The 14467-nt window shown below is 35.4% G+C and overlaps 1 protein-coding gene across 5 annotated transcripts in view; it reads right to left on the minus strand.

Annotated features, from left to right (window-relative positions):
- The window catches only part of Sycp2 (synaptonemal complex protein 2), a 63645-nt gene that overhangs the window by 7159 nt on the left and 42019 nt on the right, over positions 1–14467 (minus strand). For 4 of the 5 annotated variants that reach the window (XM_069990100.1, XM_069990101.1, XM_069990099.1 and 1 more), the window contains exons 30-36: positions 13691–13859; positions 8434–8471; positions 7581–7739; positions 5827–6025; positions 3652–3851; positions 1000–1185; positions 132–222 (exon numbers count right to left, since the gene is read on the minus strand). In XM_069990100.1, the coding sequence (XP_069846201.1) occupies positions 132–222; positions 1000–1185; positions 3652–3851; positions 5827–6025; positions 7581–7739; positions 8434–8471; positions 13691–13859 (1042 nt within the window). The remainder of the gene's footprint in view (positions 1–131; positions 223–999; positions 1186–3651; positions 3852–5826; positions 6026–7580; positions 7740–8433; positions 8472–13690; positions 13860–14467) is intronic. The other variant, XM_069990102.1, reaches the window with a different exon arrangement.

Here is a 14467-nt window from a genome sequence, read left to right on the forward strand (position 1 = left end):
TGTATTCATTTTTTTACATTAGCTAAATTGAGAAATGGTATAACTTGCATATATAATTCATTTAGGTGATATTTTAGAATATTATTTAAGTAATTAGTAACTTGTTTAAAAGCAAAGCTGTGACCACAAACCTGATCTATGAGTAGTATTGCTGAGTGTGTCAAATACTAGTTTCTGTCTTTCTTCATTAGATAAGGACATTGAAGATACTGAACTGTTTTCCTAAAATACATAATGAAAATTAGAAAAAGGTACTATAAGTCTGCATGGATTCATCTGGGACCATCATTCTCAAACTCAGAATATTTCAAATACTGTCAGTTCCTTTTCAGACTATTTTGCTTCTATCATTTCTTTTTTATCTTTAACACTATCTTTAGGTGTTAGATTAATGTTAATCCTATGGTGGTAATTTTGAGCTGCCTTATTTGACTAAGTTTGCTATTCAGCTTGTCTTTGTTAAGGTTATTGTTTCCATATTTGAGTTAGGAAATACAGGGCATAGAAAATTAATTTTAAATTATTTCCTTTTAACCAAAATCTTCATATTTAACCCTCTATTTGCTTGTCAGAATGCATAGTCTTTTTCTGTACTTATTAACCTTCTTTTCTCTACTTAATCTGTATATTCTAGTCCATCTACTTAGGCCTACCACAAATCCAGTCCACTCTAACCATAAAATTATGTCTTGATCTTCTAATTTTAAAGGTTATTAGATATTTTTGTTGATAGAGTGATGGACTTTTATGGTAGCAAGAATCTCAACCAGACTGCTATATGATCATGAACCCTAGTTATTGATCTGTTAATCAGGGGTTAGCAGCTGTGTATTCTCTAAGACCTTACCGTTTTCACTTTAAGTGTGAATTTTTTCCTCTCAAGAACAAAAATTTTTCTCTGATAAGTCCAGTGTATATACTTTATGCATCAGTAAAGACTAGTAATTTGATTCTTTCAAGAATCATTTTAAGAAAACTTTAAAAATAATAGTATATTACCTCTCTTGTATTTTGCATATGGTTTCCAATGATAGTTGGAGATTCAATTTCTACAAGATGTTTTTCAGAACTATTACTCCTTGCATCTGAATCACTATTACAATTTTGTGTTTCTTGTGTGAGTTCCACAGAATTTATATTTTTTCTATCCATAACAGTATTATTCTTAGATGGAGTATGTCTGGGCTATGAATGAGTAAGACATACAGAAACCCAAAGGAAGGTAAGATAACTGTTTAAAGCAAAAGAAAATGCTAGATATAGAAGAGGCAACATTAAATAACTTATATTTGAAGGGATTAATTCAATGCTAAATTCACATTTCATATAGTTTTTTTAAACTATCAGATAAATAGAACATTAGTGTAATGAGAAGAATGTACTAAAAACCATGGATGAAGAAACCTGCTTGCTCAAAAATAAAAGATATATTAAGGGAGGGGTGCAAGGCACCCTTGAAAGTTTTATGTTGGGTTGTATTTTCTTTGTATATTATAAGTATTTATTTATACTTGTTGCAGTTTAAAGTATATTTCCAAAATGTATGCTCAACAATAATCATTAAAATGTTTGCAGCATAAAAAAGCCTACTGGTATATTATGCTTCAGTGGTCTTGTCACCTTAACTAGACAAAAAATATGAAGAACCAGAATCAGAACAGAAAATGCAAAAGTTACCATGAGTAGCAGCCTATATGAATTTCCATATTAAAATTTTAAGAGAATCTGAATACCCAATTGTGATAGAATTCCACAAGATTGTTGTAGATTCAAGAAAAATTTTTTCTATACAAAAGGTGTGGTGTGTGTGTGTGTGTGTGTGTGTGTGTGTGTGTGTGTGTGTGTGTGTGTGTGTGTGTGTGTGTGTGTGTGTGTGTGTGTGTGTGTGTGTGTGTGTGTGTGTGTGTGTGTGTGTGTGTGTGTGTGTGTGTGTGTGTGTGTGTGTGTGTGTGTGTGTGTGTGTGTGTGTGTGTGTGTGTGTGTGTGTGTGTGTGTGTCATCCCAGCTACGTGAAAAGCATAAATAGGACTGGGACCCAGGCAAAAAGTAAGACCCTATTAAAAAAATAATGAAAGCAAAAAGAGCTGAGAATGTGGGTCAAATCTTCCTAGCAAGCATGAGGCCCTGAGTTCAAACCCTGATAGTACACAAACAAAGAGAAAACTACCTGTGAAGATTACTGATTTAAAAATGGCTATAACCCTGGCTGAGACCTGGAGAGCTGGTTCAGGCAGGCCAGGCACAAAAGTTTGCTGGACTCCATCTGCAAACTAGCCACAGAATGCAAGGTTGGAAGGGTGACTCAAGTGTGGAGTGCCAGCCAAGCAAGTAAGGTGGGCAAACATGAGGCTCTGAGTTCAAATCCCAGTATAACCCCAAAACAAAACAGAAAAGGAACTTTTAGCCCTCTACATATAGAAAATACACTCAGTTAAAAGTGACAGGATAGAGCCAGGTGCTGGTAGCTCACACCTCTAATCCTAGCTTCTCAGGAAGCAGAGATCTGAGGAACATGGTTCAAAGCCAGCCCAGACAGGAAAGTCCGTGAGGCTCTTACCTACAATTAATCGTTGAAAGGCTAAAAGTGGAGCTGTCACTCAAGGAGTAGAGCACTAACCTTGAGCAAAAAGACTCAGAGACAATACCCAGATCCTAAGCTTAAGCCCCAGGACTGGCACATACAAAAAAAAGTGACAGGACAACCAGGCATGGTGGCTCATGCCTATAATCCTAGCCACAGCACAGGACAAATGGTTGGCTGTGTATCAGCAATTTTAGACCTCTGTTATACAATTGTGTTGAACAGTTACTTTTATAAGAATCCCTTTCTTCCCAGTGCTTTTGTAGTGCTGGATATTGAAACCAGCTCTTCATGCATGCTAAAAAGCAGTTTGCCACCTCTCAGCTATACTGCCAAGCTCTGAACATTTTGTATGAAAAATGAGATACATATTAAAAGGAAAACATTGTATTTACTTTTCAAGGTTCAGCCTATTTAATTTGCATTGCCCCATGGTACAGATGAGAAAAGTGAAATATAATGAGCTTCAGGAACTTGTAAAGTGTCATATCACTAGCAAATAGTGGAACTGGGATTTAAATCCAGTTCAGTGTGACTCAAAACTCAGCCATACCCAGTTACAGTGCACAACGTGAGAATCCTTGTAATCATTTCTACTATCATTTTATCATGACTTCAAAGTTTTCAAAATTAAGACGTATTATAAAAACCAGAACAGGCCAAATGGGGTGTTGGTGAGAAGATTTGTCCCCTAGACCAAACCAAAAACTTTTAAGTAGACAAGCAATGAATACTTAAGAGTGTAGTGTATGTGTGTGCATGCATGTGCGCGCACAGGCACACTATTCTTAAGCCTTGAACTTAAGGCCAAGGCACTGTCCTTGAGCTTTTCTGCTCAAGGCTAGCACTCTACCACTGGAGACATAACTCTACTTCTGGCTTTTTAGTCATTATTGGAGATAAGAGTCTCATAAACTTTCCTAAGCTGGCTTTGGACCTCAATCCTAAAATCTCAGCCTCCTGAGTAGCTAGGATTGCAGAACTGAGCCACTGGCACCTGGCTTTGGTTAAGATTTCAAGGCAAGTTATTTACCACTTTCAAGTACATTTGATTAAAAATTAATTCTTACCAAAAAGAGGGGTCCTGCTGGTGGTGAGCACCTTTCACTTGCACTTAGGGAGTCTGTCTTGTTTGGGCTCGGTGAGTTTCCTAAACCTCCAACATCACTAAAGCTGTTTAAGGATTCAGGTGATGAAATTTTTGGATAAGGTGATTTTGTTATGCTATCATAATCTTGAGTAAAATCTTTTTCTGTTGTTTTTTCTTTACCTATATTGCCCCACAAAACAAATTGATATTAAATACTTTTTAAAGAACTTGGGTTATTTAAATTCCAAGAATACAATAATTTCCCAAATCTCAACTATATTTTTTAAAAGATACATCTTCAATCATTTAGGAACAAATTGCATTTAAAATATTTTCTAAGGCTTTGAAAAATATTGCTGAATTAAAATTTTCAGAATTCCCCTAAACAATTTCAAACAAAATATCTACAATATGTGGTGACATATAATGATCAAAATATTAACCTGAGGGACACATAATAAGCAATGTTTTTTAAAGCTATAGTATTTGCTGGTCTAAAACTTATCAAAATTAGGACACTTAACTTCTAAAATAAGTTAATATAAATGAATTCCCAGAGAGACAGTTTCCAGATGGAATCTCTAAAGTAGCAATAGTTCCAAGCACAGTGAAAACAAAATGATCCACCAGCTACTTTAGGGGAAGATTAAGTATATTATTACTCAAATCTTGACTTTTAACTGAAATGATTAGTAATTAGAAATAGCCTCATAAGAAACTAAAATGACATAAAACTACAAACTCATAGTTTCTGTATGAGAAAGACATACATATACCAGAGCTCCAAAGAATATAAATTTTCAGTGCCAGTCATTTAAAAATAAAAGCAAAACCTCTTTGTTTATGGATATTATTTACTATAAGGCTACAGAATGATCATGATATTCCTTGGACATATTTTATTAAATTATAAAAAAATAGAAAACATCATAATCCTTATTTTGATAAATACATGTTGAACTAAAAGCACATTAAAATTAAGCTTAATTAAACTTCTACATATAACAAATTGCCAGGGTGCTGGTGGTCACACCTGTAATCCTAGCTACTCAGGAAGTTAAGATCTAAGGATCATGATACAAAGCCAACCCTGGACAAGAAAGTCCAGGAGACTCTTATTTCCATTTAACTACCAAAAAAGCCCAAAGTGTTGGAGTGCAAGCCTTGAGCAGAAAAGTTCAGGTACAGTGCCAAGACCCTAAGTTCAAGCCCAAAATGGGCACCAAAAATAAAAATAAAGCCTTATATATTAAATGTTTCCTATATTGAAGCATTTGATTCTGACTTCCTAAGATAAAAATTCAAATTCGGGGCTGGGAAGGTGGCTCAGTGGTAGACTGATTGCCTCTCAGGCATGAGGCCCTGACTTCAATTCCTCAGCATCACATAAACAGAAAAGGCCGGAAGTGGCACTGTGGCTCAAGTGGTAGAGTCTAGCCTTGAGCTGAAGAGCTCAGGGACAGCGCCCAGGCCTAGAGTTTAAGCCCCAGGACCAATCAAAAAAACAAAAACAAAACAAAACAAAACCTTCAAATTCTACATAATAGCCAAATTATCATATTAGCCAATAAATTCCTATCATTAACTTGTTTAAAAAGGAATGTTATTTTTGGCACTACTGGGGTTTGAACTTAGGATCCTGTGCTTGCTAATCAGGGAAGTCTTCCACTTAAGCCAGGCCCCTTTTCCTTTTTTTGGTTTGTTATTTTTCAAGTAATGTCTTGTATTTTTGCTTGGGCCAGTAATAGACCATAACCCTACTAATTTTCCATGTAACTGTGATCACAGGTGTGTGCCATCATGCCTAGAGAAATAGTTTTAACTCAGTTTTTCCCCTTTGGCGGTAGGGCTTGATCTCAAAGTCTTCTGTTTGCTGGTAATCACTCTACTACTTGAGCGCTACTCATTGACATTTTATTTTAGTTTGCTTTCAGGTTCTCCCATTTTTTTCCAGACTGGCCTTGGACTGTGATCTCCTAGTTTTTCCTGCTGAATAGCTGGAATTACAGGCATATGCCATAATACCTGGCTAACGACCTATACTCTTAAATAAATCCTTCAAGTTAGTCTTCAGATTATATTTTTATATACTTGGTTGTAGCAGAAAACTATTGACTATTCAAAGAAAATGGAAGAAAAATGAAATGATACTGACATCTCATTAATTCTATAGATGATGGACTCCCAGATAATGATACAGGAGAAAAATCCAGGCTATTCTCTCTCAGAGTGTCTTTTTGTAGAGATGAGCTTTTCCTTCTTTTTGATGGTCCTTTTTGTGTTTCAGCAGATAAGACTTTCTGTTGTTTCTTTGGTAGTTTTGTGGTTTTGGTTCTGGAATGGATATTCTCCTCCTAAATGTATTAATAACTTTCCAATTATACATGACTATAAACATTTGTGAACACATAAAACACTGTATTGATATATGCATACATATATATATATACATATGCAGTCTTATAATAATTATTACATAGATATGACATTAGTGACAATATAATATACCAGGAAGATACAATACATAAAATATACTAAACAGCATAAGAAACAAAATACTGTAAGTGTTCAAAGATGGTGATTATATTCAGTTTAGAGAAAAAGGAATTCCTGGATTTCATGGCACTTGAGATACTGAGGAGTTTATGAAAGAACATGCTAGAAGAAGATACAGTAAGAACAAGGAAGGCTGCTGATCAAAGCAGCCTACATCTTATCTGAAAGTCTTACAGACGATTATGGGAATATACTGGGGGTGAACAGAAATGAGCTTGAAAAACTTTATTATTTGAATATCTGACAAGATATTTCTGGAGATTTTATTTGAGAAAAGAGGATGAGAGTAGTGTAGAAAAGACTTCCTTAACTACATGTATGGTAAATTAAAGTAAGAAGGGATAAAAATGTAGAGGTCAGTTATGAAGTCCTTAAAATCCTTTCCATAAAAAATAATATGGTTACAAACAAAGGGATATGGATGTTTAATATCTTAAAAGCCAATGGTGAAGTAGTCAGAGCCTTATGTTTAACACCAGACTCTCTGGGTTCAAGTTCAGTTCCTGGACCACTTTCCAGCTATATAACCTTGACTGGTTCCTTCTGTGGCACTTCAATTTTGCATTTGTAAAATGAGATGGCAGTAATAGCCCTAATCACCAATACTATATTATCAGATTCTAATAGATAAATTTTTATAAAGTGCTTAAATCTAACAACTGATGCATTGTCACAGTTTTTCCTTTTTCCTTTTGAGTAGTTTCAGACACAGATGGCTTGGCATATGATTGCCACCTTATGAGATATGAAATCACAGGTGGGGTGGTTTATGGAAACGCACACACATTTTTGTGTGCCAGTCTTGAGGCTTGAACTCTGGGCTTGGGTGCTATGCCTGAGCTTTTGTGCTCAAGGGTAGCACTCTACCACTTGAGTCATAGCTCCACTTCCACCTCTTTTTTTGTGGTTAGTTGCAGATAAGAATCTAGACTTTCTTGCCCAGGCTAGCTTTGACTCGTGATCCTCAGATTTTAGCCTCCTTACTAGCTAGAATTATAGGTGTGAGCCACTGGCAACTGGCTATTTTCTGTCATTATTAAAAAGATTTGTGGCTTCCAAATTTGTTGTACTTTATTAAAACATAATTTTGGAAAAGTAAAGTACTTTTTTATTTAAAAAGTATTTTAAAAGTTGTACTTTCACTTGAATTAGACTTCTGTATTGTAGTGCTAATGTCAACTTATTGTAAAATAAGTATTATATTTCCTAAGAACCAAGTTTTAGAACTATTATAAAATGTTTTCTCATATAATAGGTTAAATCTCTTTTAAAGTGATAAATCTGTCACTTTTACAAAAATATGTATTTAGTATTTTAAGATGCTTTTAGAAATTACCACTAAATTCTGTTTACCTTTACTTGCAATTTTGAATGTGCATATTCTTCACTCTCTGATTCTGAATTTGAGAGATCTTTGTAATTTTTTTTTGTTTTTGCTGCTCTTCGTGGAAGTCTAGTTCTCCCATCTGGAACTGTTTCATTATTCTTTTTGGTGATGTTTTTATTTGGTTCCTTTGGAAAAAAATCTTGAACATTATTAAGCAATATTTGAGATACAAGTAATATAAGCTCTTTTCTTTGAGAACTGACACCACACAAGACATATATATAATGTATATTGTGTATGTATATATACATATCCATATATAATATAAGGTAAGGACAGAATGATTCTTGATTATTTTAAAATCTAGATGTGTATATTTATGCATATAAACACATTTACATACTATATATAAACATTTTATATATTTATATGTATGTTATATATTATATATACATAATGATATAAAATAAACATATATAAGTAAATAAACAGGGGGAGTGATGCAGTGTCTCATAGTTCAGGTAACTTTGAACTTACTGTAGCACAGTCTGGCCTTGAATCTGGTGTTGAGTTTATAAGGCATGAGCCATCATGCTTCTATAAAGGATATTTTATCTTTCCCTACCATTAAATCTTTAAACAGACCTGTATTATCTAACTTAAGTAAAGGAAAATATCAAAAATTTCTATAACCAACATAACACTCAAAATAAGGCCAATATGACTCAACAAAACAAAATGCAAGAGAAAGTATTTTGCAAAGGTAGAAGAAACTATAGAAAATACTAAGAATAACAAGAAGATATTACACAATTAGTTTTAGATGACAAGAAAAAATAACTTTAAAAGGGATGATTAAACATAGACTTCTTGATTTACCATTATAGATCTTGGCTGTCCCTTCTCCAAGGATGGCCCTACAATTCAGAAAAATAAGGGGGAAAATTCAAATAGATAAGAGCTGACACTAAATGTCTTAGACAATTTCTACAGATATAAGAACATTTAAATGCATTTCCTTTATTAAAGCATATCTTAATATTTAATGAAACAACTTTTTATGTGCCTTCAAGCTACCAGGACACAGGCCCAGTTCACACCCCACTCAGCTGTTCTTATGACAAATGTGGCCCTTGGATTGACAGGCTGTCTTGGGAGCTTTCCTTTCTACTATGGTAGCCACTAGATGGTATGCATCAACGATGGGAAAGAATGCATCTTTACACGCATTCAAAACTTGAACTTTAAAATAACTATAGTTTGGGATATGATATAAGCTGCCATTTTCATTTTTTATACTATCAAACTTTTTAAACAAATAAAGCACATATAACCTAATATACCATATACCACTCAAGAGCTAGATTATGCATAATGTGGAACATACTTCTTATATATGTTCTCTTTGTCCTTAGTATTCCCTCTGCTAAAAGGTATTAACTGTTCTGAAATCTGTGCTTCTCATTGTCTTGCTTTAAAAAACAAAGTTTTGCTGCACAGAAATGTTCTCTAAATGAGTGTCCCCTCATCCTATACAAGAATTTTATAGTTTGCTTTATTTTGCACACATCATTATGTTTCTAGGGTTTATCCATATGGTCCCACTTTCTGTTTTGCCTTTTAAGCATATTGTCATCTTTCTAAATAATTCTCTAGAAGTCAAAAATAAGATTATCCTAATAAAGAAATCAATGCTTACTTGGAAGAAAAGACCTTTGATAGTGGTCATAAACAAGCTCATACATTGTTATCCAACCATTTAAACTAATTCACACAGTTCAATTATTATTTAAATTAGGTACTGATTATAGTATTATAACCTCTTAATAAGTCCTTAAAACTTCTAGTCTTAGCCCAGCACTGGTGGCTCATGCCTGTAATCTTAGCTACTCAGGAAGCTGAGATCTGAGGATCACGGTACAAAGCCTGCCAGTGCAGGAACATCCATGAGACTCATCTCCAATTAACCACCAGAAAACCAGAAGTGGCACTGTGGCTCAGTTGTAGAGCACTCTCCTTGAGCTGAAGAGCTGAGGGACAACGCCTAGGCCTAGAGTTCAAGCCCCATGACCAACAATTCAAAAAACAAACAAAAACCCTTCTAGTCTTCTATTTTACACTTTATTTTTATTTGTACATCTTTCCATTATGCTTAAGTTCTTTGAAGACATGTCAGTGTTATGTCTCCTTAGCTTTAATCAACTTCAGCATCTACTCCAGCATCACATCCAGCTTTACTTATATTATTATTCCCACAAATATAAACAATATTCCAACTACTCCAATTCTTCATTTTCTCAATATACTGTGTCATTTCATACTTATCTCCCTTTGTATAAAATCACCCTACTCAAATTTTTGTCTGTGTACCTGTGTGTAATCTAATCTGTTGGTAAGATTCATCCTCATCTTTAAAATATGCTCAAATTCACTTCTATTTTCACTTCTTTTAAGCCCACACTTACCCCCCACCACAGAGCATTACTGGTTATTTTTATCCCGAAATAAAAGCTGATAACCTTAAATAGAAAACAGTGCCTTATTTTAAAAATTGAGTATATAAAATCTTACGTTTTACCAAACACTATCATTGATGGTTAGTTATGAAGAAAATTTCATTATCTAGCCCAAATCGGTACCTTAGGCCCTTACTCAACTACTTCAAGAAGTTACTATCACAAGAAAAGGTAGTAGCCAGATTCTAGGAAAATATCTTGTGGAAGACTTAGGCAAAAATCTACAAGAAAACTTTCTGGTAATTCAGTACATAGACAGAATCAAGGATGAAAATCACATGATCATCTGAATAGATGCAGAGAAGGCCTTTAGCATCATCTAACATCATTTTATGATGAAGGTTCTGGAGAAGCTAGGAACAGGATTGTACCTCAACATAACACATGTGACAAACCTTTGGCCAGCATCATACTAAATGGTGAAAAACAAACTACTCCCTCAAAAATCAGGAATAAGATAAGAATATCCACTCTCTCTACTCCTATACAATATTATACTAGAATTTCTATTCAGACCCAGCAAGGCAAGAGCAAGATATAAAAGGAATCCAAATACAGAAGGTAGAAGTCAAACTAATCTGTTTTCAGATGATATAGAACAAACTAGAAGACCCAGAACCCACACAACTTCAGCCTTCCAACTTTTGACAAGGAAGCAACAACCTATGTTGGATAAAGACAGTCTCGTCAACTACTCCTGGGAGTGAGGGAACACTAGAACTCATTGGCATAGGCAGCAACTTTCTGAATAGAATTCAGGCTCAGAAAAATAGGAGAGTTGATAAATGGGATCACATTCAAGTTCAAAAGCTTCTGCATAGCAAAGGATATAGTTTCTAAGCTAAAAAGACAGCCTAGAGAATGACAGCAAATCTTCGGTAGCTGTATATCTGAAGGATCTAGTAGCCAAAATATACATGGAGCTTAAAAGCTACCCTCCCAAAATAACCAGTTGAACTCAATAAATGGGCAAAGGAGCTAAACAGATACTTCTCAGAAGATGATGTGCAGATGGCCAATAAACACATGAAGAAGTACTCCATATTCCTGGCCATAGGGAAAATGCAAATCAAAAGAGTTATTCAAATTCCATATCACTCCAAAATGGCCATCATCAAGAATGTCAACACAAGAAATGCTGGCGAGGACGCCACCCCTGGCAACCTTAATACATGAACCTTAACATGTTGGTAGCGGAATGTATGTTAATGCGACCACTATGGAAATCTATATAGATATTCCTCAAAAACTATTCTTTGATCCAGAGAAAACATTCTTGGGCATTGATCCAAAAGAAATTTTTTTTATAATTTAATTTTATTTGTGAACATACTGTACAGAGGAGTTACAATTACATGGGCAGGATAATGCGTACATTTCTTACCAAGCATTGCAGCCTCCTCCTTTGTTTACCCTTCACATCCCTTCCCAGCCTCCCCCCTACCCCCCATCCCAATCCTATTCCTCCCCCCCCCCACCGCACCGACGTTGTAAAGCTCGTTTTGGACATGACAACTTGTGCTTCTCATTGTTGCAACAGGTCCACCTGTATCCTTATAGAACTGGTTTTTCCCCATCTCCTCCACTAGTTATACTGACATCAAATATAGTGAAAGCAGGGGTTATACTGTGGGGGAGGGACATACAAAGCAACAAAGAGATAATCTTATAAATGTGTTAGAAACACATGCATGAAAGAAAAAAACATTAAAATACACATCTAAGGGTTCATTTTCCTGACATCACATTATCTGACCTTTTCCGCTTGACTCATACATATACTAGATATTACAAATAAGGGAAACCATGGGACCTATGTTTCTTTGGGCCTGGCTTACTTCACTTAATATAATTTTTTCCAAGTTTTTCCATTTCTTAACAAATGGGGCAATGTCATTCTTTCTGATGGAGGCACAGAATTCCATTGTGTATATATACCACATTTTCTTGATCCATTCATCTACTGAGGGGCATCTGGGTTGGTTCCATATCTTAGCTATGGTAAATAATGCTGTAATAAACATAGTTGTGCTGGTAGCTTTAGTGTGGTCTTGTTTGTAAACATTTGGGTAAATGCCCAAAAGTGGGATTGCTGTGATCCAAAAGAAATTTTAATCCTGTTGTAAAATAGGATAGAATAAAACAACTGTATATTCATGTTCATTGAAATTCTATTCATCATAGGTAAATTATGGAAACAGCCCAGGTGCCCTACAACTACACAGGAATATCCATCAGGAATAATCATCATTTTCAGGAAAATAGATGAATCTGGAAAAAATTATGGTGAGTGAAATAAGTAAGCCTCAGAGAGACAACAGGAATGTGACTTCTCTTATATGTGGAAGTTAGACCTAAAATATAATCATATATATATATATATACATACATATATAGGACCATATGCTTATATATATGATCAAACTTAATTATGCTATACACGTAAGTGGATTTACATAGTGTAGCCCCTTTGTACAATTAACAGATGATGAGTTCTAGGAAGATGAAACATATCTGGGTTGGGTAGGGCTTTAAGTGGGGAGCAGAGGAATGAAGAAAGGAATAGGGTACAAACAGTCACAATATTCAAGGTAAATACATGAAAATAGAACCAAAACATTGAAGGAGAAGGGCTGGATTGGGATAGATGGGAGAAGTAAATGAGGAGAGAGTAATGCTCATCAAGAAGCAGTGGTGTACATAAACAGACTTGTTGAATTAAAACCCTTTTGTACCAGTATTTAAAGACATTAGGCTTTTTAAAGCCTTTTTCTATAATCTTTGATTACATCTGGATGAGTTCCTAAAATGTATTTATGTTGGCTACAACAATAAAGTGGGATGAAGTCAAATGTGTATATAAATATATGTAAATATATACAAACTTTTACAAGTACATATGTAATTCATAAATAAGATGAAAGTTAGCGTCAGGATCCAAACCTTGCTTTTCTCTTAAGAATGTTGGTGGGGAGAGGATGGGAAGGGATGGGAAGGAGAAACAAAGGAGGAGGCTACAATGCTTGATAAGAAATGTACTCATTGGGGCTGGGAAGGTAGCTCAGTGGTAGAGCGCTTGCCTTGCATGCCTGAGGCCCTGGGTTCGATTCCTCAGTACCACATAAGCAAAAAGAAAAAAGCCGGAAGTGGCGCTGTGGCTCAAATTGTAGAGCGCTAGCCTTGAGCTGAAGAGCTGAGGGACAGCGCCCAGGCCCAGAGTTCAGGCCCCACGACCAGACCCTCCCCCCACCCCACCCCCACCCCCACCCCCGCGCAAAAAAAAGAAATGTACTCATTATCTTGCCCATGTAATTGTAACCCCTCTGTACAGTATTTTCACAATAAAAATTTAAAAAACAGTGTTGGTTTCATGAATACTTATTATATTATTTACAATGACTCATTAGTTAAATAATCAAGTGATAAGTAGACAAGTGGTGACAGTCATGACCAAGGGTTATGGAAAACTAATTCAAATATAATTATATTACCAAAATAATAAAAGCATAACTAGTAGAGTGTTTTATTCTATTCCTATGGTATATCATTACAATCTACATAGAAAGCATACTTATCAGCCAATAAAGCATTGTATATTTGAAATGGTGAAAAATTCTTACTTGATTTTTTGTTTGTATACTTCCTCAAATGTTTACTTCTGTTATGAGCACTTGGCTGTGGTTTTGTGTTTGATCCTTGTAGCCAGCTAATATCAGTTTTACCATCATCACATGTGTGCTCTGTTTCAGTATCACTAAAGAGATTCTTCTTTACATGACTTGATATCATCTATTTGAAAAGACAAAAATGCTTTATTTGAAGAAGTATGTCCTACTGTATCACATGCAAAATAGATTAAGCTAGCCAGGCACTGGTGGCTTATGCCTGTAATCCTAGCTACTCAGGAGGCTGAGATCTGAGGATCGCGGTTCAAAGCCAGCCCGAGCAGGAGAGACCGTGAGACTCCTATCTCCAATAAACCACCAGAAAACCGGAAGTGGCGCTGTAGCTCAAGTGGTAGAGCGCTCGCCTTGAGCTGAAGAGCTGAGGGACAGCGCCCAGGCCCAGAGTTCAAGTCCCACGACCGACCAAAAAAAAAAAAAAAAAACATTAAGCTATCCCCAACAAGTCAAAATTTAAAAAGCATGAAAACTACTCCCTCTCTCTCCTCCCCCTGCTGAGGATTAAAGCCAGGGCCTTGTAGATGCTGCAAAAGCACTCTCCCACTGAGCTATATCTCTACCCTTCACATCTCATTTCTTAGCATACTTTTCTACATGGTATTAATGACTTATCCAAGAAAGTCACTGAGATATATATAGGCACATATGTGAGATTTGTATTTCAGTGTTAGTCTTGTTAATTCACAGTTAACAGCTTGGTTCTAAAAATATAGC

Source organism: Dipodomys merriami, unplaced genomic scaffold (genome assembly GCF_024711535.1).
Source record: "Dipodomys merriami isolate MVZ:Mamm:240054 unplaced genomic scaffold, mDipMer1.0.p SCAF_39, whole genome shotgun sequence".
Lineage (NCBI taxonomy): Eukaryota > Metazoa > Chordata > Mammalia > Rodentia > Heteromyidae > Dipodomys > Dipodomys merriami.